At 41.2% G+C, this 26,841-nt stretch overlaps 1 protein-coding gene across 1 annotated transcript; it reads left to right on the top strand.

The window, feature by feature from the left end:
- Positions 1–1,758: 1,758 nt before the first annotated feature.
- On the top strand, positions 1,759–22,111 carry CCDC150 (coiled-coil domain containing 150). Its single transcript, XM_074145524.1, is given in 25 exon segments — positions 1,759–1,904; positions 2,188–2,405; positions 2,500–2,678; positions 3,245–3,313; positions 3,542–3,658; positions 4,967–5,096; positions 6,708–6,751; positions 7,601–7,693; positions 8,676–8,783; positions 9,332–9,453; positions 9,636–9,813; positions 10,163–10,231; positions 10,755–10,847; positions 12,740–12,823; positions 15,910–16,079; positions 16,460–16,480; positions 16,482–16,551; positions 17,206–17,375; positions 18,077–18,202; positions 18,802–18,985; positions 19,575–19,643; positions 19,720–19,881; positions 20,219–20,305; positions 21,298–21,417; positions 22,001–22,111. Coding segments are annotated over 25 exon segments (2,940 nt in total).
- Positions 22,112–26,841: the final 4,730 nt, after the last annotated feature.

The following is a 26,841-nucleotide window of genomic DNA, read 5'->3' as shown; positions in this document are numbered from 1 at the left end:
AAATATCATTCCTCTCTGCTGCCATCTACAGATAGATATCAAATTTTTTAAAAATCTACTTTTCACTTCCAGAGATGTATTTAATAATAGGATCTCAACACGCCCTACAAACCAGCTCACCCCAAACATGTATTACCTCAACATATCAGAAGCTTCAGGCAAAGCTGACCCCAAGTCATAGGTCTTCAAAAGGTATTGAGATGCTGCCACACTGCACGCTGAGTGATGCTTGATTGCAGGTGTTCTGCAGCCTGTGTGAAACGCTCAGCTGGGAACTAGGTGCTCATGTTCCCTGTTCAATGCACGGGAAGAGTTAAATTGTCCACAGATGCCCCTCAGAAGTCAGACGAGCTGCCAAAAGGGAAAAGGAGATTCTAAGCCTCTAGTGTGGATATCTTAAATACCTTTGCTTGAGTCCCCAGAATATCTTATGCTTATTGGTTGCAGCATTGTTACCTGATGCCCGCTCCAGGCACCGCATACCCACTTTTGCAGCTGTATGTTCTAACTGGGAGGCTAGTTCCCCTCTCTGTATAAGAACGAAACTCAGTAAACCAAAGTGGTACGTTTTCAAAGGACTGACACCTCAAATGCACAGTGAAGACAGCGTAACTCAGTAAGACTGCTGATCTGCCTTAAATGACCGTGTGCCCGTTAAGTATACGACACTATGTCTGCTTACAGCCCAAAGTGAACATGTCATCTGATATGCATATGTAAATTGATCACCTATAAAAATACCCATTAGCCTACAGGTTAGCATGCTCCCGCAGAGCATCCTCCCTATGGAAATCTGAGTCCTTCAAAACCCCTCCAAACGCTAAAACACTTCAGTGTTCTGTTCTAAAACGCGCTTAGCTGCGGGAGCGACCTAAGCATGAAAAACAAGGAACGCGCAATTCACGTGCCTCTACTGAAGCCCTTCACGGTGCGGCCGCCCCGCCGCTCGCTCCCGGCCGCTCGGGAGGGCAGCGAGCGCGGCTGCGCGCCCCCCGCCTCAGGCCGCCCCCCGCCTCAGGCCCGCCCCCCGCCTCGTCTCCCTCCTCAGGGCCCGGCCGGGGGTCGAGACCCGCTACCGCGCTGCTCGGGGGAGCAGCCCTGTCGCCTCTGGCCGCGGCGTGGAGGGGCGAGGGGAGGAATGCGGCGCAGCAGGTGAAGGCCCCGCGGCCGGGAGCCGGCGGCTGCCGAGGCCGCCGAGGTGTGAGGGCAGGGTGCGAGCTGCGCGGCGGGGCGGAGGGAAGGAAAAGGAGGAGAAGCAGAATCTTCCGCGCAAATCGCAGGATGCCGCCGCTCACCAGCAAAGGCTCGGGCGCACCCTGACACCAGAGGGTGAAGGCAGACTCCTCCCGTGGCACCCACTCGCCGCCGCCACCTCACGCACTTCACTTAAACCGCTGTCCCGCGGAAAGAGGTTGGGGGTGGAATGGGGCGGGCGGGATGGGACTACAACTCCCAGCATGCCCCGGCGGCCAGCCTGCCGCGCATGCGTCCCCCCCCCGGGGTGCCTTGTCCCAGGTTCTGGAAGGCCGCCGCGGTCTGGGCGCGCATGCGGGGTTGGCCGCGCGGGGAGCGGGTGGGTTTGAAGGGGAGACAGCGCCATGGCGGTGGTTCGGGGTGCGGAGGGGACGCGGTGAGGCGGTTTGCGGGAAGGGGGCGGGCGGGGTGTCGCAGGCCTAGGGTGGCTGCCGTGTGGTGGTGCCTCAGGCATGGCTGGCGCGGGTTTCCTCAGGGCGGGAGAGGGAGACCGCCGGAGCAGCAATGGCCAGGCCAACCATCATCCCCACCAGCGTCAGGGCAACCGCGCCAGAGGCCTTCATGGTGCTCCACCTGAGAATGAGGGTGGTGGAAGAGCAAACCAACACACTGGTGCGAGACCTGGAGGCGCTTGGCGTCGATGGGCACAGGTAGGGAGAAAGCAGTGGTAAGCTTTTTCCTTCTTGGAGAGTTCACGCTTTTCTTGATTCTCCTTATATTATTCCTCTTTGCACCCACTTGCCATGCTTTGCTCTTCGCTCTGTGAGGGAGCTGGTACTGGTGGAGTCAGCGAGAACGAGCTACAGCAACCCTTGGTCACAGGAAACCTTCCAGCTCTATGAAATGTGGTTTCTAATCTAGTCGCGTCTGTAGTGCATATGTGCAATGTCGGGTAGGTATGCATGGAGTAGATCAGTCTTTTCTCCTTTTCAGCCTCGATCATTTCCACTCAAAGACCTCAGAAACACCTGCTAGTCACCCAGCCATTAGCCCTGTGCAGGCCAGGGTAGCGTTTGTGGGAGAAAATACACTGTGGAGAAACTGTGAAACACTGGTGAATCGAATGTGTCGGTTAGAGAGTGTTGTACAGACACTGAAATTAAACATCTTCCATCTGCAGACAGAAAAGGAAATGAATCCAAAGCATGCAGGTAGTAGACAAGTTGGTTCTTTTACCACTTTGTTCATTGTCCCTCCATATGCTTTTTCCGTCAATGAAAGTTTTTTGCCTTTTTCTTGTGGCAGCCCAGTTGGAGCAGCGCCTGGATGCAATCCATGAGGAGCATTTGCAAGAAATGAAGATTGTACAGCAAGAAGCAATGAAGTTGCGCCAACACCTAAGTGATATGAAAGAGGCTGAACAAAAGGCAAAAGAAGAAGTTCAGAGACTGAGCACTGCTCTGGAGATTACAACTGCATCCAAGGTACAAGTGATTATGGTCTTCTTATAGTTTCAAGTATTAAAAGACTTGGTTTTAAGTACATTCGTTTCTGACATAGTTAAACATAAAGTATACTCAACTGGAAAAAGAAGTTTATGATATATTGTTGGCAGTAAGAGCAAACACTTTTGATAATGAGAATCTGTGCTTCCAGCAATTAAAAAAAATGTAAGCAAATCAAGAATAAAAATATTTGAGACTTGTAATTGTCTTATCTTCATGACTTAAGTTCATCCTAGCTTTCATGCATAGAGTTCTCAACAGCTTTTCCGTTTTTCCAGGAACTTTTATTTCTCTGTATTTCAGTCTTACACTTTTGGAAGAGAACTTCAGTGGAGTACATCACTCAACCTCATTGATTATATTAAAGAATGCATTGCTTCTTAGTGCTTGTACTCTTATATTCAGTGCTTCAGAACAGAGAACATCAGACTGGAGATAGAAATCAAGTTCTAGGTGTTAGTGTGGCAGTTACATAATATCTATCACTTTTGCAATAGTTACGAACACGAAAGGATAAAAATAACTGTTTCTTTCATCTTCTTTAGATGGATGCAGCGATTGCAGCTAAGGAGCTGAGGAACACAAAACAGAAAATTAACTGTAGGCTTCAGGAGGTAAGTACAAGAGCAAGGAGCTTAGGAGGCTGAATTTGCCAAGTGTTATTTAAAGAAGAACCTTAAATACTATTTTGGGTGCAGTTTTGGAATGTGCACAACTCAAAGGAACCTGCCAGCCATGCTCATAACTAAGTACCCAGACAAAATATCTTTTATATATGATCTCAAAGTATTTTTTCAATCTGCTTGCCTAGACCTGGGTCAGAAAGTGTTTCTTTTTTCTAGCTAACAGAACAGCTGTCCCAGGAGATCAGCCTGCGGGAGTCTTTGGAGGAATCCCAAGCAGCTGTGATGTGTCATGTACAGGACATGGAAACAACAGTAGAAGCAGAACGGAAGCAGGTTTGAGAAACTTTCTGGCTTCTTTTGTATCTATTTTCATTTTCTCATCTGGGAGGAAGAGCAAGAACTTGAATGTCTTTGCTAGAAACCAGTTAAAACACTTTCTAACTACAACATTTTGTACAAATGTTGATCAGAAGAGATCATGTAGTCAAACTTCCTGCTCAAAATAGGAGTATCACAAACACTGGAGTGGGGCAGTGGTAGCTTTGTCTAGCAGAGATCAAGGACTGTGATTCCATGGCTGCTTTAGGCATTTTTTTAATAGTGCTGCAGTAATGTTCCAGTTAAGATCTTTTTTTTTTCTAGCGCCCAATCTGAACATTCCAAGCTTAAATTTGGGACCATTGCCCCTTCTTGAATCATTCAGTACAACTAAAAAGAGTTTGACTTTGTAATCTTTGTAACTACCTCTCAGATTTGTGGGCCACAACTGGGTCCTGCCCTAGTGTCTTCTTCACCAGGCTAAACAAGTCTCTTTGTAATCGAGGTGTTATGATTGAGGAGGGACCATAGTTCGTGGTAGAAATGAACTGGCTTAACATAATTCAAATAAACAAAACCAATCCCCCTCTCTTCATGTGTATACACACACACGCCACATGCAGTCACTCTAACACTCTAAATTCATAGCAACAATTTAGTGAGGATAAAAGAAAGTGAGTGGCAAAGTATCAAAACTTGAATAACTAAAGAGGGTTTTTTTTCAATTTTTTTATGATCATCAAGGTCTCTTTGTTCCTGAAACATACAAAGTTCTGAAATTACTAGATTTTTTTTTCTGTGTGCCTTTTATCATCTTTGTGTTCTTCTACAGCAGAAGTGGAAAAATGATGGATACATTATTGAATTATATGAATTATACATCATGTGAGAAGCAAAGGCTTAGTTTAATTCATCTGTCACTTTCTGATGGGTATAGTTGACCCTGTGGTATATTTATTAGTGTTAAAACAAAAAAAAAATTCCTCACAGAATGGCACGAGATGGACTCGCTATGTGCCTTGAGTGTTGCATTCACCTTCATCTTTTACAGCTTGATCTTTTCCATAGTCTCCAATTCTGAAAACTTGTTAGTTTCTGCCTGTCGTATAAAGATGACTGTAAGCACACATACACTGCATTACATACAGAAATTGAGGTGCTTGCTGTAGAAGTCATGTGCATAAGATTGGGACAAGCAGAAAGAGGAGAAGCTGATCAGGCTATACCTTTTCCAGTCAGATCAACTTTTCAAGCTCTGAAATTCGCTTACGTTTGCCTGATTGAATTCTGCATCTTAAAGAATAATCTGTGATATCACTGCAGGTACAGATGTTACAGCAGGACTGCCAAGAGTTGCGTAAAGATGTCCAGCTTGCCCGAGTTAAGCTGCAAGAGGAGGAGGAAAGAGCTGCCCAACTAGAGCAACAGTGCACACAACTGAAAGCTGAGCTGGGTATGACAGTGGGTTCTTGTCTTATCTTTTTACCCCTTCTCTCACTGCTTCTGCAGTGAGAGGAAACAAGCACTGAAGTCCTCCAGACCTGTGGCAGGTGTATCAGTCAACAGGAATGGAGGGCAGCTTAAGAGGTGATGAAATATTGAAGGCCTTTAGTTTGCATGTGATGTTTCTAAAGCCTCTTCTTACCTAGAGGAAACTGGCAACAGTGGTAATCAGGCTAATGAATGCACAACAGTAATATGGAAAGATTCCATCACCATAAATTCTTTTCAGAGGAGACTTCATCTAGCAAGTAACCATTAACACATGATTGATATGCAAGTAGAATGCCCATTGCTATTGAATCTTCTTGCAGCTGATTAAAAAATGTGCTCTATTAAACATCAGTATAAGGACAAGCATCTTGGATAAGCCTCTAGATGATCTCATTTAGATTCCCAGTCTATTGATGTGAAAGTAGCTGCATGTAAGGGAGCTTAGTGGCATTTAATGCACTCCAGTGTAGGGGGAAACTCAATATTGTCAAAATTAAAGGTAAATATTCCTAACCTAAAGTCTATTCCTTATTCCCAAATAACTCACAGTAACCATGCCTAAATCCTAGTGTAATTATTTTATTGTGATCCTTCCCTCAGGACCTATTTCAGATTTCTAGCTGCTCCTTTTACAGAAGTGTTCCTGTTTCCCATATGTTTTGTTTGTTATTCTGCAAACCACACACATGATAATTAACCTGTAGCTCACAAAAGGTAGTCAGCCTTTCTGTGTAAGGCACGGCAAGAGGAGAGAAACTTGTTATGTTGTGGCAGAGTTGGCTGAATGGGAGATAGTGATGGCAGAAGAATTTTTTCCTTCAGAACAAATCCATATGCAAATGAGAAATTTAAATGAGACGTACAAATTTTCTTTACTTCTGTATCAACTAGTCCTGCTTTTCCCCTTTGTTAATTGAAGGAACTTTTGAGTGATCCTTCGATGATACCTTGGATGTCATAGATGTCATAATATTTTTGTCTAGGTTTCCCTCCCTATCCTGGTGATGCTGAATTGTCTCTTGTTGTCTTTTTTTTTTTTTTTTTGCTACAGTATATTATACAGCCCAGCAGAATAAAAGGCTAGTTATTATAGGCAGGTTGATTCACGTTCCAACATAAATGCTTCTGCTTTTAGATCTGTAAGTTTTAAGCAGGGATCTAACTATTATTCTTTGTCAATGCACAAAAACTTATGAAGTTGCATATGGGCTGTGGGTTATAGTCAGGACAGATCAGTAGCTTGCATACTAGGCAGCTGAATGAGAGATTTAGGGTTGTTTGATTTGCTCAAGCAATCACAGAAGTGGTATGTGTAGGAGATTGGCATGATGGCATGCTTAATTTTAAAATTAAATAAAATACAATTTACGAAATGAATTTTTAAAAGTAATTTTGCTGAAATACTGAAGCTGTCAAGAAAAGTGTTAAAGAACAACACATTTGTAGAAGTCTTACCTGTTTGTGGCATATTCAGTAACTTAGCTAAACTCAAACATTAAATCAAAATGTCACCTTTTAAAATTACCCAACAGATAACAAAGCATGTCCTGATGTTCTTTTCTATTTTTAGACTCCAGGAACTGTATCATTTCCCAGCTTGGTGAAGAAGCAAAAGTAAGTTTTATGCAAATATTAGTGAGGAAAATAGCTAAATAAACATCAGAATGGCCTATAAAGGACCTTTCAAACATGCCACACTTCAGAGGCAGAATTTCTATGTGACAAATGCCAAATGTGTCCAAGGTTATAACCATTGAATGTCTTATTTTATTTTTTTACCAGTTTTGGTTTGCCCTACTCATTTTTTGAAAGATTAACTTTTGTATTCTACTGAAATATCAAAACAGTGATACGAGTGCCTGCCTTGGAAAGCTAGAACCAACCATGAGACACAGTTGTGGTCGCATAAGTATTGCATACAAAGGAGACAAATAGTTGGAGTGGTGATTAATACTGCAGAAAAGTCAGTACCTTAGTCAACTGGGTGCTAAATGGGCTCAGAGGTATGCTTACTGCCTGGGTAGGGACTGTGTGTGCTGTCTGAAGTCTTCTCTGAAAGAGCAAGTTTCCGTGAAGATGAGATAAAAGTTCAGCTTAGATGTGGAGTTGGCCTGGCACAATTGTGAATTGTACCACTTCTGGCAGGGAGATCTTTTAAGTTCAGAAGTACTGAGATGAGTTATAGTGGAGACTAGTGAGTTTGAGCTCAAAAGTATATGAAGTCACCCTCAACTTTAAAAGCTATTAGAGCAGGTAGCACTTTGGTTATTACTTCAAGGTGTATTTTGGAAAGAGGCTTGTACTATAGAAACTGTGTCCGGTACTTGCAAGAGCACATAGCCAAGTGACATTAGCTTAAAGGAAATAAGCAAGTATGAAACAAAGTCGTGATAATTGTGACGTGCCTGCGTAAATGACATAGAATTTTTTTCTCAGTGGACATTCTGTTTTATTGCCCCTTAGAGTGCACAGCTGTCCTTTAGCAAACAATGCAAAGAGAACCTTCAACTTCAGTCTAAAATGACTGCCCTACGAGAAACAGCAGAGAAAGTACAGGTAATGAGAACAGCTATTCTTGTTTTTAAAATGGAAATAAAGTATAACAAAACAAGTGATTACTGTGAGAAATGATTATACATTTACTAGGAAGCCTCTAATGCAGGTCAGGAGACAAAGTTTAGTGCCCTCAGGTAACGCGGGCTAATGAACAACTTCCAGTGAAGGAATTCAATCACTAGCCTAAGTAACTGTTCCAGATTTCCCAGCCTTAAGGCTGGAAAGTTTTCATCCCAATACTTATTTTGAATCAGCTTTTTTTTGAAAGTGTCTTCTTGAGTGGTTAGGACATGCAGAACTACTGCTGCTCCCTCTTCTATCTTCCCTTGAAGTAGTACATTTATATTCCTTTGCACCTTTAGATTCTACATGAATATGTTTCTATTAGTGAGTCAAGTAGGGAGTACCTGCTTGGCTAAAATTTCCTGTGCCTTTTGGCACAAAAGGTTTACCTCCGTGCATTCTAAAAAATTTTATTTGTTCTACTTTCCTTCTTTTTAGAGCATATTTTAGAAAACACGTTTCTATTTTTCCCCTACCCCCCCAACAGATACTTGTTTATTGGGTGATGTTCACTGGTAATGGAATTTGGATATATCTTTCACAGAAAGTTCCATTTTTCTTTGGTTATCTACAATAACTCAACTATGAAATTAGTAGGGCTCCATTTTCAATTTTTGCCTTCTTTACCTTAGAAACATCACTTTTTTCTGGAGTTCAAAACTAGTAAGTTATTGTGCTTGATTGGTAGTTTAAACTATGTTCTCTTTTTTCCCCATTACTGTAAACTTTTAACACCTTGGAATAAGTCTATCATAAATTGGGACTACCTGGGCAAATTTTTTTTGTCAGTTTCTACCTAAAATAGATTTTTCCACGTCTGCAAGAGATGTTAAAAACGTTTCTGACAGCCTACTATGCAGAAAAAAAAAAAAGCCCGAAACACCGAAAACATGGTTTTCATCCTCCTCCTTCTAACCAGGTCCTTAATGACCACTTAAGCCAGCAATGCTCAGAGCTCAGCACCACACTCCAAAGTGTTGCCATGGAGAATGCTAAACTCATTTCAGATCATCAGACTGTGCTTAAGGTATGTAGCCTACTATTACAGTCCAAGAAAGTTGTCTGCCACTCAGACATTAGACAACAGACTGATTCGTAATACTGCTAATCTGTGCGAATACAGGAAAATACTTTATGTATAGCAATGGAACTTCTATAAAGGTGGTGATAAAAAAAGCGTATAGTGTCCTTCTTTGGTTTCATAGATTTATTTTCAGTATAGAAAAAAAGAGTCATATGTTATGGAGAAAGAGTGTAAATATGGTAATACTGTTTATAGAAAAATCCTGTAACAACCAGTGAGAAAGAGGAACATAGGAATTAACGAGCATTGTAAGTACTGTAAACGCAGAAGCTGAGTAGAAGTAGGAAGGATTTGAGATTAAATACATATATAAAAGCTAGGTAAAGTGAACTCAGCTTTGACACCCTATTCAACAAGCAGCACACTACAATAAGCAGAACTATAGGGATGATGCAGGAGCTCAATGACAAATTAATAGCTTTGTGAATTAATTACTCATCCCTCATCGTTCTGATGTTAGTGTTATCGGCTGGGTAATTTTTCCCCTTTAGGCAGAACAAGAAAAGACTCGTAAGCTGCAAGAGAAAGACTCGCTTCTGAATGCTGCCCATGCCGACATTCTCGGAGAGCTGCAGAGTGTGCAGCATGAGAGGGCTCAACTTCAAAGAGAGCTGTGAGGAATTGTCTAGTCTGCAGCCTGTCTCCCTTTTCTCCATTGCCTTCTCACCACCTTTGTTTCTGTTCCTCTAGCACTTATTACTAACACAGAAGGGCCACTTTGGTATTTAATACAAAGGCCATCTTCTGTCCTTTGGTTGTGCTAGAACTCCACTTGGCTATTTTGTCTTTCTTTAGAGAGACCTTGCGTACAGAGCATGGCAAATACAGGCAGAAAGCAAGCCTCGCTGAGGAGGCAGCAACCACACAGAGACAGCTTTTGGAATGTACTGTTGCTAGACTGCAAGGTGAACTTGAGACAGCTTTGCAAGAGAAAGGATCTCTGATGGCAGAAAAGGAAGTTCTTCAACAGGAGGTACAGAAAACTTAGTATTTTGAAGCTAAATTCTTGAAGGCTGCTCTCAAATCCACATTGATAGCATTCTTATTTACATACCAGTTTTGCTTCCAGAATGATTTTTTTTTTTGTTATTGCAGTGGCAAGGGTGACACACTCTCCCCTTTCCCACTATGCTTATATTTTGACTTGTAATGTGTCCTCTCCGAAGCATGAAAAGGGAGGGAGGATTGGACAGCTCTGCAGATACTCTTTCTGAACTTCAGAGTTGACTTGCAACCTTCAGATCAACTGTTCTGAAGATGTGTAGTATTTCTATGAATCTGGCCATTTTCAGGTGACAATGATTTCACGTTTCTTTTGACAGATAAGGACAACAGCGAATGAAATAATACAGGAAAGGAACAAATTGCAAGTTGAAAAAACAGAGAATGAGGTATCTCGCAATATATATATGGCTGTTCTTTAAATTTAGTGTTGTCTTTCTCTAAGTTTTCCTTTCATTTTGCTTACTTTCTCTTAACTAAATTATGTCTAAATAATGTAATATTTACCATAGACATATTGTTCACTTTGCTGTTTGATATTTTTCTTGTCTATATGGATGTCTCCTTTGGAGCAATAACCCCACTGCTACATACACAAGATTCTATTTGTAGTAATAAGTTTGTTATGATACTATGGTAAATAATAAATAATTTTCAGCTTCTCCTAACTGTTTTACCTGTGTAGCTGCCTTGTATATACATATCCTGGAAAAGGAAAAGTAGTATAAATTAAAAATTCCTTAGTATTGTAACTGAAGTCAGCATGATTCTTTCACTGTTGCGGAAGAGCTCTCTGAAACAGGAGAGACTATACCTAATCCTTATGTAGTGCTGAGGTTTTGTGATATTCACGTGTTGTGACTGTGGAAATCTTGAAGCGGTATGATTACAGTTGGATTTTCTTGTTCATAGCTAGAAATGGTTTCAATGAAATTCACTTTGCAAACACTAAAGGAAGAAAACAAGAGGCTCTTGGATCGCTTGGCCACACTGGTACATGAGCAGGTAGGCCTCTAATAAAGTAGATAATGTGACCTGACTGATAAGTGACTGTAGCAGGAATCAAGGTGCTCTTTAAAGTAATCTGTATTTTATGGGGAGTGATTGATCAAATTAATGAATCAAAAATAGGAAAAAATGAAAATAAAAGGATAAGACATCTGAAATGTTAGTACATCTTTTTAGATGTCTGTATGGAATGAGCTAAGACGACTATATAGAGCTTCAGATACCTAAGTGTCCAGTATGTCATTAAAATCCTATGACTCCTTTCCATTTTCTGGTATAGGTATACAGCTTGTATTATCTGTACATATATATATTCACCTTGTGTGCACTGGGAAGGTATTAACAACACTTTCACAGAATCAGAATCACAGAATCACCTAGGTTGGAAGAGACCTTTTAAGATCATCTAGTCCAACCAATGAAAAAAAAACAAAATAAAACAAACAAACAAACAAAACAACAACAACAACAAAAAAAAAAAACACAAAAAAAAAACCACAACACACACACACCCCACCATACCACCCAACACTAATCCATATTCCCAAGCACCATGTCAACTCCTCTCTTGAATACCTCCAGGGATGGTGCCTCAACCACCTCCCTGGGCAGCCCATTCCAATGCCCGATAGCCCTTTCAGTAAAGAAATATTTCCTAATATCTAACCTGAACTTCCCCTGGCGTAACTTGAGGCCATTACCCCTTGTCCTATCATCTGTAACTTGGGAGAAGAGACCGACCCCCGCCTCTCTACAGCCTCCTTTCAGGTACTTGTAGAGAGCAATAAGGTCTCCCCTCAGTCTCCTCTTCCCCAGACTGAACAACCCCAGCTCCCTCAGCCTCTCCTCGTAAGACTTGTGCTCCAGACCCCTCACCAGCTTTGTTGCCCTTCTCTGGACCTGCTCCAGCACCTCAATGTCTTTCCTGTGGTAGGGGGCCCAAAGCTGGACGCAGTACTCAAGGTGGGGTCTCACCAGTGCCGAGTACAGGGGGACGATCACCTCTCGGGTCCTACTCACCACACTGTTCTTTGATGCCCTTTGTGAACAAATTTGCACTTGGGACCTCATTCTGATATTTAACTTGTTCCCATTCCATTATTTCTCGCTACTCTCAGTCACCTGGATCACGATACTTGGCCAGTTCCAGAAAAGTTGAGTAAAAGCCTAGTAACACTGTGCTAACCAGTGCTTTTACCATTTTTATTTTTTTTAATTATTTATTTTTTACAGTGTTGGATGTAATGACCAGTTGTATATGCTGGAGATCCTAAAAACTTAGCTACCAATAAGGTCCTAATATCACGATGCTAAAGAAGAATTAACTGAAACACCTTTTGAATGTTTGTTACAGGATAGTCAGTTACTTTTCTACAGTAATTAGTCTGTATATCTTTTTCGTTTAACACAGAACTCCTTTGGCAGTCATTAGTTAAAGAACATGAATCAATAGAGCATTCAAAACCTTAAAAAGTTGCCTTAATTTTTTTTTGTATTCTTTACTATGTTTCTAAGTTATTTTAATTCTGTTCATGCCTTCTCATTCTTCTAATTATTTTTGCTTCTCTGTTCCCTATTGTTAAAGGTTTCTTTTATCTCTCCATTTCTGTGCTTCTAGGACAGTGGCCGCCTTGTAGCCATCTGGAAGGTTGTACCAATTTGAGCAGTGCTTCTAGAGATTAAGGTGTTTTGGAGGAATTTATGCCGCTTAGATATTTTTATGGGTTTTTGTGGTTTGGTTTGTGGGTTTTTTTAAATCTGTTTTAGTGTTTCACCTAATTGAAAATTTATACCTAAAGCAACAGAGGAAAGTTACAATACTCAGGACACTGAGCAGCTTTTTGCCTTGTTTTTCCTATGGAATGGTGACATTGCTCTGTTTTCCTCAGTATGCCCAGCAGCAGGTGCAACAGGTGCTGGCAGAGCTGACTGACAGCAAGAATAAACTGACCTGCGACAAAGGAAAACTTCAGGTACCTCTCAGCATCCTGTTTGTCAACTCAAAGGGAAACTAATTTTTTATGTTAATCTAACATAAGGTTGTTTAACCTTAGCTCTTCAGTGCTTAATTTGGAGGGAAGTGTTTATTTATCTTCTCAATTTATTTGTATAATGTCGAGCACCTATATTAAGAGAGTTCTGTATCAGTCATCTTCGATCCTGCTCATACTGTCTTTGGGAGACAAGATGCTGTTGATGTAGCATCTCTACCATTTGTGATAATTATGTCGCTTAATATGCAAAAACAGTAGAATGGCTAAGAACCACCAGGGGGCATTAAAACAAAATACATGGGTAGAAAATTGGTTGAAAGATTAGAAACATGGAAAACTTTATAAAAAATACAAATGAATAAGGAGGGAGGCAAACCATGGTGGTAAGCAAAAATAAACAGCATATGTAAACTTTCTTAAGCAGAAGTTAGCTAGACAGTAAATGGGGTGCTGAAAGCAAAGCTTTACTTCAATGTGACCTATGTCACAGGAATCTTTGCACCACTGTCCCAAATTTTAAGTTTCTTTCAAAACCAGCACAGAATGTGTAGTGATGATTAGAGAGCAAGAAAGCTACGTTTATGCAATAGTCCTAGGTCTGATGGTAGTGGCAGAATGAAGTGACCAAAACATCATACTTAAATTAAAACAAGGCGAATTCTAATCTGGAATTATTTCTATGGAAGTGTAAATTAGAAGCGATTCACTTGCTGCTTCTCCTGCTATGGGACTCGGGGAAAAGAAAACATTTGCTATGGGCAGAAAGACATTGTCACATCACTCTGCTTCTGTGTTCCAATTAAGATAATGCTTTTCCATTTCTGCACTAAAAGAAAGCTGAGCTGTTTTGCCACATCTGTTTTTCTTAAGACTGAAGTGCAGAAGCTGAAGGAAGAGCTGTAGATGCATGTTTAGATATTAGTGAGCCTTGTAAGTGCTTTGCATAGAGACCAAATACACTCGGGTGAAACAGAACTTTGACAATTTCGTACCCAGCAGAATTAGAGTCAGACTGACTAATGCTTACATAGCCGCTAGAAATCAGATTCAACACACTTTTTCCTGAAGAAAAGAGCATATGTGTAGTGTTAACTGTAGCATTCTAGTCTGTAGCTGGAAACAGAATCTGATTTCATCAAAACAAACAGGAGAACTCTGGAAGTTCAGCTGATTAGTTTTTTATGCAAGCTGATTGCATGCATTCAGGCTAGAAAACACAGTTTACAAGATTATAAAGATAGTCCTCAGGGTTTGTTATTATTTCCTAGTAAGAGAACAAATAGTTGCAGATAACGCTTGTCTAGCTGTATCACTGGGAGACAGATAGTTATTCTACTTCAGTCTGTTCGCTCAGTTTTAACGACAGAAATACAGAGAAGAGCTATATTATCCTGGGCAGTGAAACCCACCTTGTGGGTATAAGGCTGTGAAGCGGACCCTGCTCTGTCATGAGTTTGCTGTTCTAAGCTGTAAGTTCAAGTAACTGCTTTGAGACTTCTGTTCACGAGCAAGAAGGAACTCGTAACAGTAAATGCTCTTTACAGACTCCCCTTGCTTCTCAGATACTAAAACAACCTTGTAATCATTTTCATTTGGAAAACTAATGAGGCAAAAGTGACAAACCGTCAATCATATCCATAATTTGCATTGATCTAGAAATTAAAAGATATAACCATGTTCGGGACACTTCCCTGGAACACAGGAGATCCTATTTTTGCCTTCTGTCTCCAGAAAGCAAAATGAATCAAAGATCCTCTTGTACTTTATTCTGCATCATAGAGGATGGTCCATCAGATAGTCAAAGGCAATAGGATATTATGTTGATGACTGGGACCATGACCTGAATGCTTTCAGATTTTGGGAAAGCTGAAACCCTCAGTTCCATTGGTTTGCAGATATGGAGAACTAGCTGTAGAAAGGTCTCACAGTGGGAGCAGACCAGAGTGGTGCTCAGAACCAGGGGACTGCGCTGGCTCTGCAGAGTTATGACAACGGCTGACATCACAGCCTTCTAATGAAGTTCCAGTCAGCACAGTGTCTTACTGCTGCCGAGATACAGGGGGAAATCACATGACTTTGGATAATGTGCTGTGGAAACCATCACAGAAGAGAGCTTAAATATCTTCCTGAAGTAATGCTGATTTAGGAATAAGATGTAGCATCTACTTCTGCTCCAGTGAATAGATGCTTTGGAGAGTATTTTTTCAATTTCTCGTTTTGGTACTCATGTCTTCGCTGCCTCCAAGGGTTGACTGATTTTGTGGTAGGAATGGCAACAAAAAGAAAAAAATCCCCAGCAAGGTCTTGGCAACGGAAGTCTCCTGATCATAATGCTAGGTCACCTGTAGGCTCAAGAGAAGAAATAGTGAAATCTGATTTACATCATTGTGCTCACCGAGCACACCAAGTTCATTTGCAACAAGATGAACGTTCAAGAAACTCTCCATCTGAATGTGGAGCTGGCCCTAGGGTCAGCCAGAGGATTCTCTTAAATGCGATAAAGAATATGGCAGAAAAACTGGAGAATATAGTAGACATTCTCACTCCAAGGTCTTTGGAAACTGAGTGGTCCAGTAAGAGTAATGAAGGAGATGCTAATGGGGTGAGTGATGACCATGAAATGCAAGTTAGAATGATGGTTAATTTCAGTCGACTAATTGATGACAATGAAGAAATGGCTGAAAATTAACAAGGACCAAAACCTTTGAGTATTTTTTGTTTTAAAGACATGCAGATGAAAACTTAGGCTAAGCAACATTAGAATCAACAACTGGTTTTGACTGAAAACCCAGCTTCATGCACCTGTGGCACTTCTTGAAGCCTGGGTGTCAGTTAAAAGACCCACGAACAAACCCCAAGAACACTGCCACACACTCAGCTTGAGCTTAAACCAAGGGTAGAACAGAGGTTGTGTAATTAGAGGAAGCCATTTCCATGTTCAAAACCACTGCATACTCTTAGCACTGCTGCAAGCATGCAGGTTACTCCTAAAAGAATCCTTTAATAAAACTCTAATAGGTGACTGATTTTCCTGCTCTTTTTCCTAATGATTTCTTGTCCTGCAGATGGCAAACCTGCAGTACCAGCTGAACGCAGCAAAGGATGATAACAGTAAGGTGACAGCCATTCTGGAGCGTGTGTTAGCTTCTCGGAACAAGATGCAAGCAGCTCTGGATGCTGTACAAACTGAGCTGGGACACAAGGACACTGAAATAAGCAACCTCAGAAAAGACAAGTAAGTGAAACCGATACTGTTTCTGTGGTCTGTCAGCAGTGGGGTTGATACAGATAAAGTTGAAGAGCAGCATCTTCCCCATGGTTCTGGCTATTAAGCTGTAGGACAAGTTTGTTTGAGAAGTTTCCTATATCCTTTCCTGCAATACTGAAACATACTTAGTACTAGTGAACTAAGTATACCAAGTGCTTATAGCTAACTCTGCAAGCTTGGCAGGCCTTGTGCATCTTGTTGAAAGTAGGTAAAAAGCCGTTTAACTTCAGTGACAGGCAAACCTTAATATGGTGAAGGTAAAGAACCAAACCGTGAGATGGTCACCACTTCAGAGGAGATATGCACAAATGGATTTAATGTGTGATTTTTTTAATTTCCATTTTCAGGAGCCAGACTCAAAAGAAAATAGAGGTTAGAAACAGAATTGGAACATTGCCAAGCCAAAGTGGCTGCCATGGAAAGGCAGCACAGCATCCAGGTAGAGACCACATTTTTCCGTAGTAACAGCCACCACTAAATTTTTGGTTTTGAGCCAAGTACCTTTTCTTTTTCTGACTACAGTATGGTGCAACACATTCACGTGAATCAAGGCAAAAATATTCTATCAGCTTTTGGCTGTGGAGCAGGAAAATGGTTATCCAAGTATTGAAGGAGGGAAGCATCTCCTCTAAAGAAAAATTCCTTGGCGCAGGTGAAGGTTTTGCAGTCTGCAGCTGGAGACATAATATGAACAGAGATTTTGGAAATTTATATAGCTGTTATTTTTTTCTTATCGGAACGGAGGGGAAAAGAGTCCAAGGAATTCCTTTCAATCTCCTTGTAATACTTAGCATCAAAAGGATTACCTCACAACCTGAGCACATTCACTGTTTGCAAAGAACATTTCCCCTCCCCGCCCAAGAAGGTCATGGTTATATGACAAGTTGTTCTGATCCTTCTGACTAAGCCAGTCGGTGGATTGGTGTTGTAAGGATTCCCATCTAGATGCCTGTGCTTAGGACATTTGTGATCAGACAGTTGGTGAACACACTCTTACTTCCTGTAAGTTGATACTAACTGGGAAGGAAAAAACATTCCTTTCTAAGCTTTTTCACCTGGGTAGGTATAAATGTGATTTGTTGTTACTGCACAGCTGGAGCCACTTCATAAGGCACTAGAAAGTGCTAGAACAGACAACAAGAATCTTGTTCATCACTTGGAAGAAGTCCTACGGGTCAATAATATCCTGCAGAGCAAACTGATCCAAACTCAATGTGAACTGAAAAGTAAAGAAACTGAGCATCAACAGCTGATGGCCTGCAGGTAAGACCAGATCCATGATACTACACTTGAGGAGAAACATTACTTTGCTCTAACATCAGAGCTTTATGGCTTTATTCGTCTATCGATATCAGCATTGACTGTATGCTGAGCCAGCAGCATGGTAAAGGTAGATTCATGCAGAGCTACAGAAATGGTCTCTTTCACTCGTTCCCATAATGGCTCTTCAACCTACTCTGCGCTAATGAGGAACTGCTTACCCAGGGTCATTATGGCACATCTACAAACAGCTTTTTCCATAAAGACAGCAGATACTGCTTCCACATTGAAGTGGCCTACAGTAGCTATAACAAGGAGAGCACAGGATAGCTGTTTAAATTCACCACCCAAAACTGAACGCTAGTAAGCAAAACCTCAAACCTAAGTGTAAGCTCAGTCTGAATCTCCTCATTATCCTTTGTCTCAACAGGCTTAGCCGTTTAATTCTCTAAGGGAAAGTAAGTTGTCCTAAAATGTTTTTTCCAAAAAGTCTGTTTACCTTGTATAGCTATTTTGAACTTTCTTTTAAATAAATGGAATATGAAATATTAGAAAACATTCCAGTATTTAAACAGTAGTAGTGCAGAGAGTATATCCCAGACAAAAGTATTTACAATAGAATTGTCTTTCCTATTCTTCTGTTTAAAAAATAAAGCTTGTTAAATATAAATGTGAATTATTGGATTTATTTCTTCTCTTTAAAGGGAACGGTTGATGCAAAAAACCAAGACTGAGGAAAAGCTGTATGCTGAACACTTAAAGTCTTTGAAGAAGCAGTTTCAAATTGAACAAGGAGCTTCCAGGAAAGCTGCCTGTCAAGAATCTGCTGAGGTGACAAGGGATGGAACTGAAAGATTTCAGTGAATGATTTCCAGAGGAAGAGTTCTGCTTTACAATTTTCGAACAGAACAAGAGCAGCTCATGACAAACATTTGTCTCCTTTTCCATTCATCATGAACTTGTCCATCACTTGTGTACAGCAAACAGAATTTTATCATGTGGTGGACAGACATTTTGGTGGCCATGCGTATCTGTGCTCGCCTAACTTTTTCGAGTACCACTCTATATCCCTCAACATTTATGTACAATACCTTATTGTACATAAGATCTAGACATTGATATCAGACATTCAGTGACTCCAAAAGATAATCTGGAGTTGTATAGCAATCTTCATGGGTAGAATACTGGTTTGGAGGTCTGCTTTGTTTCTCGGGGGCTGGATCATAAGGCTCAGCATAACCTTAGTATTACTCAGATCCCAGCATTCACTTTTTTTCCCTTTGATAGAAGGGTATTAAAGAAAAGTCAAAACACCAGGTGCTGTAGCATGCTTTAGATACAGCAAATCAATTGGGTGTGCTCATTAATTGTTGTATAGAATGAAGTAATTCTTACAGTTAACGTGAACTCACTTTTTCCTCTTTCCCTTGGTAAAGAAATCCGTTGAAAAATCCTCCTCCAAATTGGCTGAAGTTTCCCATGCTAACAAGGAGCTGCAGCAGAAAGTAACAGAGCTGGAAAAGTCTTTGCCCAGTTACGTGGAAAAGCTAAAAAGCCAAAGAGGTCAAGTCAGACAATGCCTGGCCTGTAAAGCTAGCACAGAAAGGGTAAAGGTATGCATACATTTGTCAATAAAGACAGATGTCCTAGTTGAGAACCCCTGTTTTCTCCCACTGAGTAGGGCTGCTGTTGATCCTCTGCAGTGGAGCTAGACTTGAAAATAAAACAGTCTGGACTCAAATTCGGAACAGAAGATGAATACATCACTAGCCGCAGCAGTGATTTTGTGGTTTTACCTGTTGTGCCCCTTCGCCCCCCCATATTAAATATGATGCCATAGAGTCCCATCCCCCCATTAGATTTTATAGTACCATTTGTCCTTTTTATCATTTTGTGGATACAGTCTATTTAATTACTGAATGGGCCAAAGGTTACTTCTGTAGTGATTAGTCCCTTTCTGTCCTTTATAGCCATAGAACTTACAGTTCAACTGGTACCTGATCCTAAATGAGAGTCTAGACTCCTTTGCAACTCTGCCACCTGCTTGTTTCCATTTCCCCAGTGGGGCATGTTCTCTTAACTTCAGTCTCATAGGGCAAGAAATAAGGACACAATGTGCAGACACCTGCAGAAATAGTTTCTATGTAACAGGCAGTGAGCCTGAAAAATTCCTGAAGTTTTGTTTCTCTCAACAATTTCTAGGAGACAGAATCTGAAATGAAGAAAATGGAAGCAATAAAAGAGGAGTATTGGAAGAAGAATTATGAACAAGTGAGTTTGCTTGACCAGTTTCCTGAAGAGACTGATCTGCTAAAACATTGGAATTTCAATCTTGTGTTGTCTTCAGGAACAGGACATCCAGAAACTTGTGTCAGAGCTGAAAAGTGTGCAGAGCGAGATGCAAGTGCTGTTGAAAAGACAACATGAAGTGCAAGTGCAGACCAGGCAGCTGGAGACCCAGCTGGAAGCTGAGAGAAGGCAAAGGCAGCAGCTGGAAGATGAATGTCAGGTAAAGTGCCAACAGCATGACAAAGTGGTGAGACACCCACGGAAGCACTTTTGTGCAAAATCTATGGGGTTTTAGAAGAGGTGATAGAAAGACTATGAACTTTGTCAAAAGGTATTCCTATAAGTCTTACTGTGTCTGCTCCAGAAAGCCCGAGTAACAACTTAACATACATTCACTGTGTATCTGACTTGAGAGGGACAGGATTTTTTTTATTTTAAACTATAGAGTTCTAAGCTATTTACAGTAAAGATTGGAGGATCCTTCCATTATATTGCAATTTTTATTTGTGCCATGAAAAAAATGTATAGAAATTAACTTTACTTCTTTTTCTACCTAGAAACTGGAAAAAACAGTCAAACATCTGAAGAAATATAAAGAGGACACAGAAAAGAAACTAAAGGAAGCCAGCGTGGAGTCAGAACAGGTGAGACTAGATAGCATTAGAATAATAATTCATTGAAAGTAAAAAGATAGTGTTTCATCATGTGCACCAAGTAACCCTTTCAATCTCAGATATAGGCCTCTGGTGAAGAGTGCGGTGCATCTTGGCCTTGTCAACTAAGCAGCATTTATCATACCTTTTTTAAAAAAAAAAAAAAAAAAGAAAATTAAAGTTTTTATCTTTTCTGTGAATCACTTCAGTTTAGTGTGACTTGTAAGAATAGCTTTTGTCCCCCACAGCCTATTGTTTTTATCAGCTCAGGATATCTGTATTAACCAACCAAAAGTGTTGTGGCTGAGTAAATTGCCCCCCCCTGAGCTGCTCTTGTGTCACTCTGTATGTGACATCATGCAAAACCACATTTCCCACCCACCCTTCCCCCACCCCAAGAAGACATTTGTCCTTGCATCACCTCATCCTTGCATTACTGTACCACAATATCCAAATTATTACAGCTTGCATGGATAGTTGGGGTTGAAAATCTGGGAGTTTAGATATTTTATAGGGCATTAACCAGCATAAAGTAAAATAGAAGAAGTAATAGAGGTGCCCCAGCCTGAGGTCTTACATGCTGCTTATCAGTCCAGGTACTGTTCTGTGATTAGAAAGAGACCTTAATAGCAAGAGGGTATATCTTCAGGCAAAGTTAGTCTCCCGTCTTCTTCCTCAGAGTTTGTGGTACTCAGCATCCATTTTTTCCCCCCTTCTTCCCAATGCCTCTGTATTTTATGCTGTGTTGGAGACCCATGTTGACTTCATTACCGCCTAAGAGAGGGGCAACTTCATAGTGAGGACCTCTGCAATACATCCTTTTCACAGCAACGGAAGAGGGCATCATGGAGAGCTACGCCTCCATACAGGAGAAGGATTTGAGTTGTATGCTGGTCTGCTCTTCCTTGCACAGAGCTCAAGAACTAGAACACAGCATGCATTGACTGTTCTCTCAGCCGTTCTAATTACACTGTTTTGCCTAGATCACAACTAGCCTAGAAGCAGCTCAGCGTTGGTTCAAATCTAAATTTGACAACCTACAGATGGAAGCTGTGAAAAACCACCAGCCAAAAAACCCTGAAGAGAGCAGCTCCAAAAAGAAGGTAAAGAAAGCAAGCACGTTCATTTCAAAGCGGGAAGCGAAGAAAAATAGGTGGGAGAAGTATTTGATAGTGCATCATAAGTCAGGATTTCAGTTTCCTAAACTTTCTTTTGTAGTTCCTTAACAGGAGTAGAAAAGACTCCTCTTCTAGTTCAGTTCACTTCCTCCTCTTTTGCCAAAGGACATATTCAGACAGCAAAGAATATTACAGGTACAGGATAGCTTCAAGGGACTGTTTCTGTAGAAAAGTTCTGTTGCACATACTTCATGTTTTGTTTGTGCTCATTAACCAAATACTTGTCTGAAAGCTAATAGCTAGTATATTTTCTTCTCTGCATTCGCCCATTTCAGTGGTTCTCCATCCCCTCCTCCATATCTTTTACAGATACCCTTTCAAAAGCTGTGCTTACCTTGTTTCTGGAGGTTCATCAGCCTTCTGCATAATTGATAGTTCTTATATAGCTGTGTAATTAGCTTTTTAGAGATGTATATATTAAACTGCTAAAACTGTAATCTCTTCTTTAGTAATGACAAAGATGCCCCAAATGGTCATTAGCTTCATAAAACGTTGCATCTCTTCCCAGGAGAAAAAGCAAGAAGAACTTCCCACTCGCACCTCCCTGAACAGCAGGGCAAGGACCCAACGCCTCCCAGCTCACCACCAGAAAGGCCCACGTGAGCTGGGCAGGAAATGAGCTCACTTGACCAGGTGATTCCCAGCCCAGGGAGAGCATCACCTGCCACCTGGAGACTCCCTGCTAGCACCCAGCTGCTGGAAGAATCGGGAACTTTGCTTGACCTGACATAGATAGGTCTGTATCACCGAGAAGGCCTTGCAAGGAAAAGGTGCTCACAGGACACCCATATATAAGGGACCTAGGAATGGTTGGTTGAATCATAAACTCTGATTTGAATTAACTCATACCTCTCACCTTGTCTTTTTGACTCAGGTGCTTTGCATTGGGAGGCAAACAAGACTACTATTCTACTACTTTATTTATCACTACTGTAAATTATATGCTGTTGATAGGCTCCATCTTTGTTTTCATCACTTTTCTTTTACCAGCTTTAGACTAAGGCCTGGCAGGTGCTGTCAGAACAAAACTCCAGCTGGTTTGCAGAGGGTTCAGGCGAATTACTGAAGACCGAGTCATGTGTCTGTGGCTGGATGCTGACGTGACTGGGATGGGGAGGAACCGGCAGGACTGGCTGCTGCTAATGTAGATGATATCTGGGTCATGAGAGAACATAAGCCTTGGGCTACTTTAGGAGCATCTAAGGAATGCATTAGGTGTGTGATGTTATACCACACACCATCTTACCTTTGTAAGAATTAGTGGAGTTAGTTCAGGCTATCCTACTGTGGAACAACACACTGGGGAAAGAGTAGTTGAAGCGGATGACTTACGTCATTTGTGGACGATGATTATAACGTGGATATTTTTCATGCTTGTTCAACTAAGGATCAGCTCATCTTCATTGTGGCTTACTCTTCCACGTGGTTTCAATACAACCTATCTTCAGTACAGGTGCTGTTGCACTCTCATCTGCTTCAGCAGAGCTGTTTGCAAACTCCTCTGTGATCAATGGTGCTGTTTATTTCTGTGGGATCTACTCCTGTTATTTGCAATACTTGTTTAGCCTAGGGGGGAGGGAAGACTTGCATACCTCTGGAGCCTAGGAGCCACCCAAGGACACACTGGAATTAGCTAGTTCTGCTCCTTCAGAAATTTGGTCCTAAACCATAACTTGCGCAACAGGACCCTAGTCAAATTCATGGTGACTTTAGCCTCTACTTGAGGCAAATGGCTGCTTTACAGAACCAAGGGGTGGCTGTGCACACTATTAAAGCTAATGCACACCTGAGCTCCATTAAATTGGGCTGCTTAAAAGCAGGCCTATGCAATATGGCTTTAAGTTTGCCCCGGTGAAGCTGGTTCCATCAGAAATCAGTCGGCATCTACGCCACACCTGCTCCCTAAAAGCTACTTAAGTGGCTTAGCATAAGCTGTGCCTCTACCGCCGCAGTGTCCTCGGGCAAACAGCAGTCAAAACTGAACTCTAGTTTTGCTTGCTGTGAACTCCATCTGTAGAGTAATCACAGCTGAGAAACAGTCCTCTCAAACAGCACTTACTATTTAACGCTTTTGTTTATATTGGATGCTTAAGTAGGTTGCCTAACAAGGGACAAATGATTGTGAACTTTGCCTGCGCAAAAGGACAAAGTATACGGGAGCTGTGTTTGTGTGAACTGCATGTTGGCGGGGCAACAGCACCAACCACCTCTCTGTTTTCCCTCTGCGGGAGTTTTTACCAACACCCTGTATACCCCAAGGGCTGGTTCTTCATCCCTTCCTTGTTCCAGAATCCCCTGCTCTCTCTGGGGCCATGCATCTGCTGTTACTTTCTATATTGAAACGCAAATTCCCATTATATAGATGTGGCCCTTAAACTTGGCACTTACATTTGCATAGTGACAGCCCATTCTGGGTTCAACACATGCTGTTGCTTCTTCTAAAGGGGTTCAGGGTGGAAAGCAGTAAGATACAGTGTAATTGTGAAGGATTACTGTATCCCAGTACCTTTTAACTTCAGCACTACCTTAAGCTTTGGCTATGCCTGCTTTAGCCAGTGATGCTGCTCAGTGGGTCACATGCAGAATGAAAGAGCTGGTCCCAATATCCAGGACATGTTTTGGATTGTTCTTTACTTCAGCTTTTCTCTAGTCTGATCCTGCTGACTGAATGCTCACTAGCAACTGGAGCACTTCTGGAAGCCGCCTTCTAACTTGCTTTCATTTTGAAAGGACGCTAGTTTGTCTGCTCAGAGCCTGCTCTGCAATACGAACACAGCATGGTGAGTGGCAGCACACCCACTTGAAGCATCAGAAGCACACAATAGACAAGAACTTGTTATTTTCTTTAAACATGGTAATTTCAATAAAGTTGTAGTCATCTAACACTGCTGCCTCCTGCAGGATCAATAATTCAGGTTTACATTGCCAGCCTTTCCCACGGCTTGGCAGCCGCTAAGCCTCTCTATAGAAACATTTGTAGTATTTAAAAATACATTTTCTAAGAAGCAAAAAGGTTGGTTGTTTTTTTTCCTGTCAAGCTGTGGCCTTCAGCAAACATGGCTAGCAAACAGCTTTCTACACTTGTCAATGCTGGTATCGGGTAAGCACAACTGAAAAGGTATGATTCGGTTTTTAAGACAATCAGTAGATGCCTTTATGAGCAGCCTTTTAGCCTTGAGTTAGTGTTTTATATAAAACAGCTTTTCAGCGATAAACAGCTAACAAAATTATCACGGTTAAACCAAGTGGTTTGACAATGTATGTAGTGTGTTTGACCAAAACTGTTACGAATTCTCTTAGTGAGGCCTGAGGACTATTCCTAACATGCTGACAGATGAGGCTGGCATTGATTGAAGTATTCTTTCCCTCTTGGTCTCTTGTTCTCAGTGATTTATGAAAGCTTTCTCAAAATTGTAATGGCCAGATTTCAAGCTTTTCCTGCCTGCTGTTTGTTCCCACACGTTCAAGGCCAGGTGGGACAGGGCTCCGAGCAACCTGAGCTAGCTGAAGATGTCCCTGCCCATTGCAAGGGGAGGTGGACTAGATGACATTTAAAGGTTCCTTCCAACTCAAACTGTTCTATGATGTTACATTTCAGTAAAATAGTCCTTACTATGAAGGAGAATTAGGAAAGGTGTTGGGTTCATCTCCCACGGTGTTACATTCTTGTGAACATCCATAAAACAAGCTACAGCCAGGTAAGCCTAAAGATGACCATAGCACTTGCCAAAATAAATCCCATACAGAGACTTATACCCCAAGAAATATTTGTTTCAAACTCACAGTCCCCTGTGTATCCTCCGTCCCTCACATAGAGTACAATGATGAAATGTGCAGTATGTGTTCACTTTGAAAAAGAATTCCAAAGCAAGGACACTTTATTAGCAGTATTTCAAGTGAAATGTGGCTTAAAACTTACCCAGTTCTGTACTGGAGAGTACAGCCGTGGCTTTGTACTAGAAGTCCACATCCATTTTCTGTACGTACCTCATGTTCTGTGCTTTGCTTTTCCTTAAGCAGGTCAGTTCACACGGGCTGTGCCTGTTCAAACTTCTTTTTCTTGGGAAGCTCACATTCCTACAGCATCTGCTTTGTCTGGAGTCTTGTCTAGTCTAATCTGTTACTGCTGCACCATTACAACATAACGTATTTATAATAGCGCATAAAAGTGAAATCTAAGTAAAAGACTGTTTATCTCACAAGTGTAAATGCAAGTTGGATGTAGCTAAGGAAAAAACTATCCTCATATATAGTTTGTTCCACAAGCATTTGAGAAAGCTTTAGATAATTGGCATTGAGACAAGTAGTATCTCTTCCTTCCAGATGCACAAAATTGTTTAGAACATCCTTTCAGAACACTGTTTGCTAGCAGTATTAATTTTCCAGTCCATAATGATCGGTTTAATTAAATGCAAGTTTCTGTTATTTGGTGCTTAAAAACAATCTAGAAAGCAGTTTAAAAGTCATCAGCATTCAGATTGCATTTTTCCTTTTTATTTGTATGAATGCTAAAGATTCGTACCTCCTAGGTTTAAAAACAAAACTACTTCAGAATTCTAGCAGCAGTAGGGATCAGAAATAAATTAATAGTAATGCCTTGATGTTGATCAATTCTTAAGACAACTCTTAAAAAAACCCCAGAACCTTCCTCTATGTCAAGTACATTTAAAAAGAAGGTACAAGCAACAGGATACTGAGTATTTCAGACTCGGTTTTGGAAAAGAATAATACAAAGGGAATTTGTGTACTGGATCTCTGGCTTCTGTTTTCTAAGCATTAGTTCAGTGCTGAGGGCTCTATTTCCTGGGACACGATAAACGTCTTTGTATGAAGGGACAGGAGTCATTTGCTGCAAGAAGGGAAAATATCAACAGGGTTACAAGATGTAAAAAGGCCAATAAAGAATAAGGATAACTAAAATGGAAGAATTTTTATCCTGAGATGATGCAACAATACTATGTTTGCACATACATTGTTCACACAGCGAACAGCTGGCTGTCATGTCAAAACCAGTGATGAGATATCACAAAGAATAAGAAACGACATGGAGGTAAGGGAGCCAATTCTCTCCCTTCTACAGTTTATGACTACCCCAGGCTAACATAACTAAAATGGTTATTTCACTTAGTTCTGCAAACTTGGCCTGGCACTTGTATTCAAGCAGCGCTGCCAAGCACTGTTGCCAAGTAAAACATGCTGTACTTTTCTGAGTTAGTGAAACTTTCTTGGTATTTGTCTCACCTTTGTATTCTCACTACGGCCCAGCGTATCTCTAGTGAAGTGGATGTGCAATATATTGTAATTTAATAATTGATTTGAGACAAAATTGCCTTACCTTTAAAATTAATC

This window comes from Numenius arquata, chromosome 3 (assembly GCF_964106895.1).
Source record: "Numenius arquata chromosome 3, bNumArq3.hap1.1, whole genome shotgun sequence".
Lineage (NCBI taxonomy): Eukaryota > Metazoa > Chordata > Aves > Charadriiformes > Scolopacidae > Numenius > Numenius arquata.
Note: the sequence above shows the minus strand (reverse complement) of the source record. Positions and strands in the feature narration are given on the sequence as shown.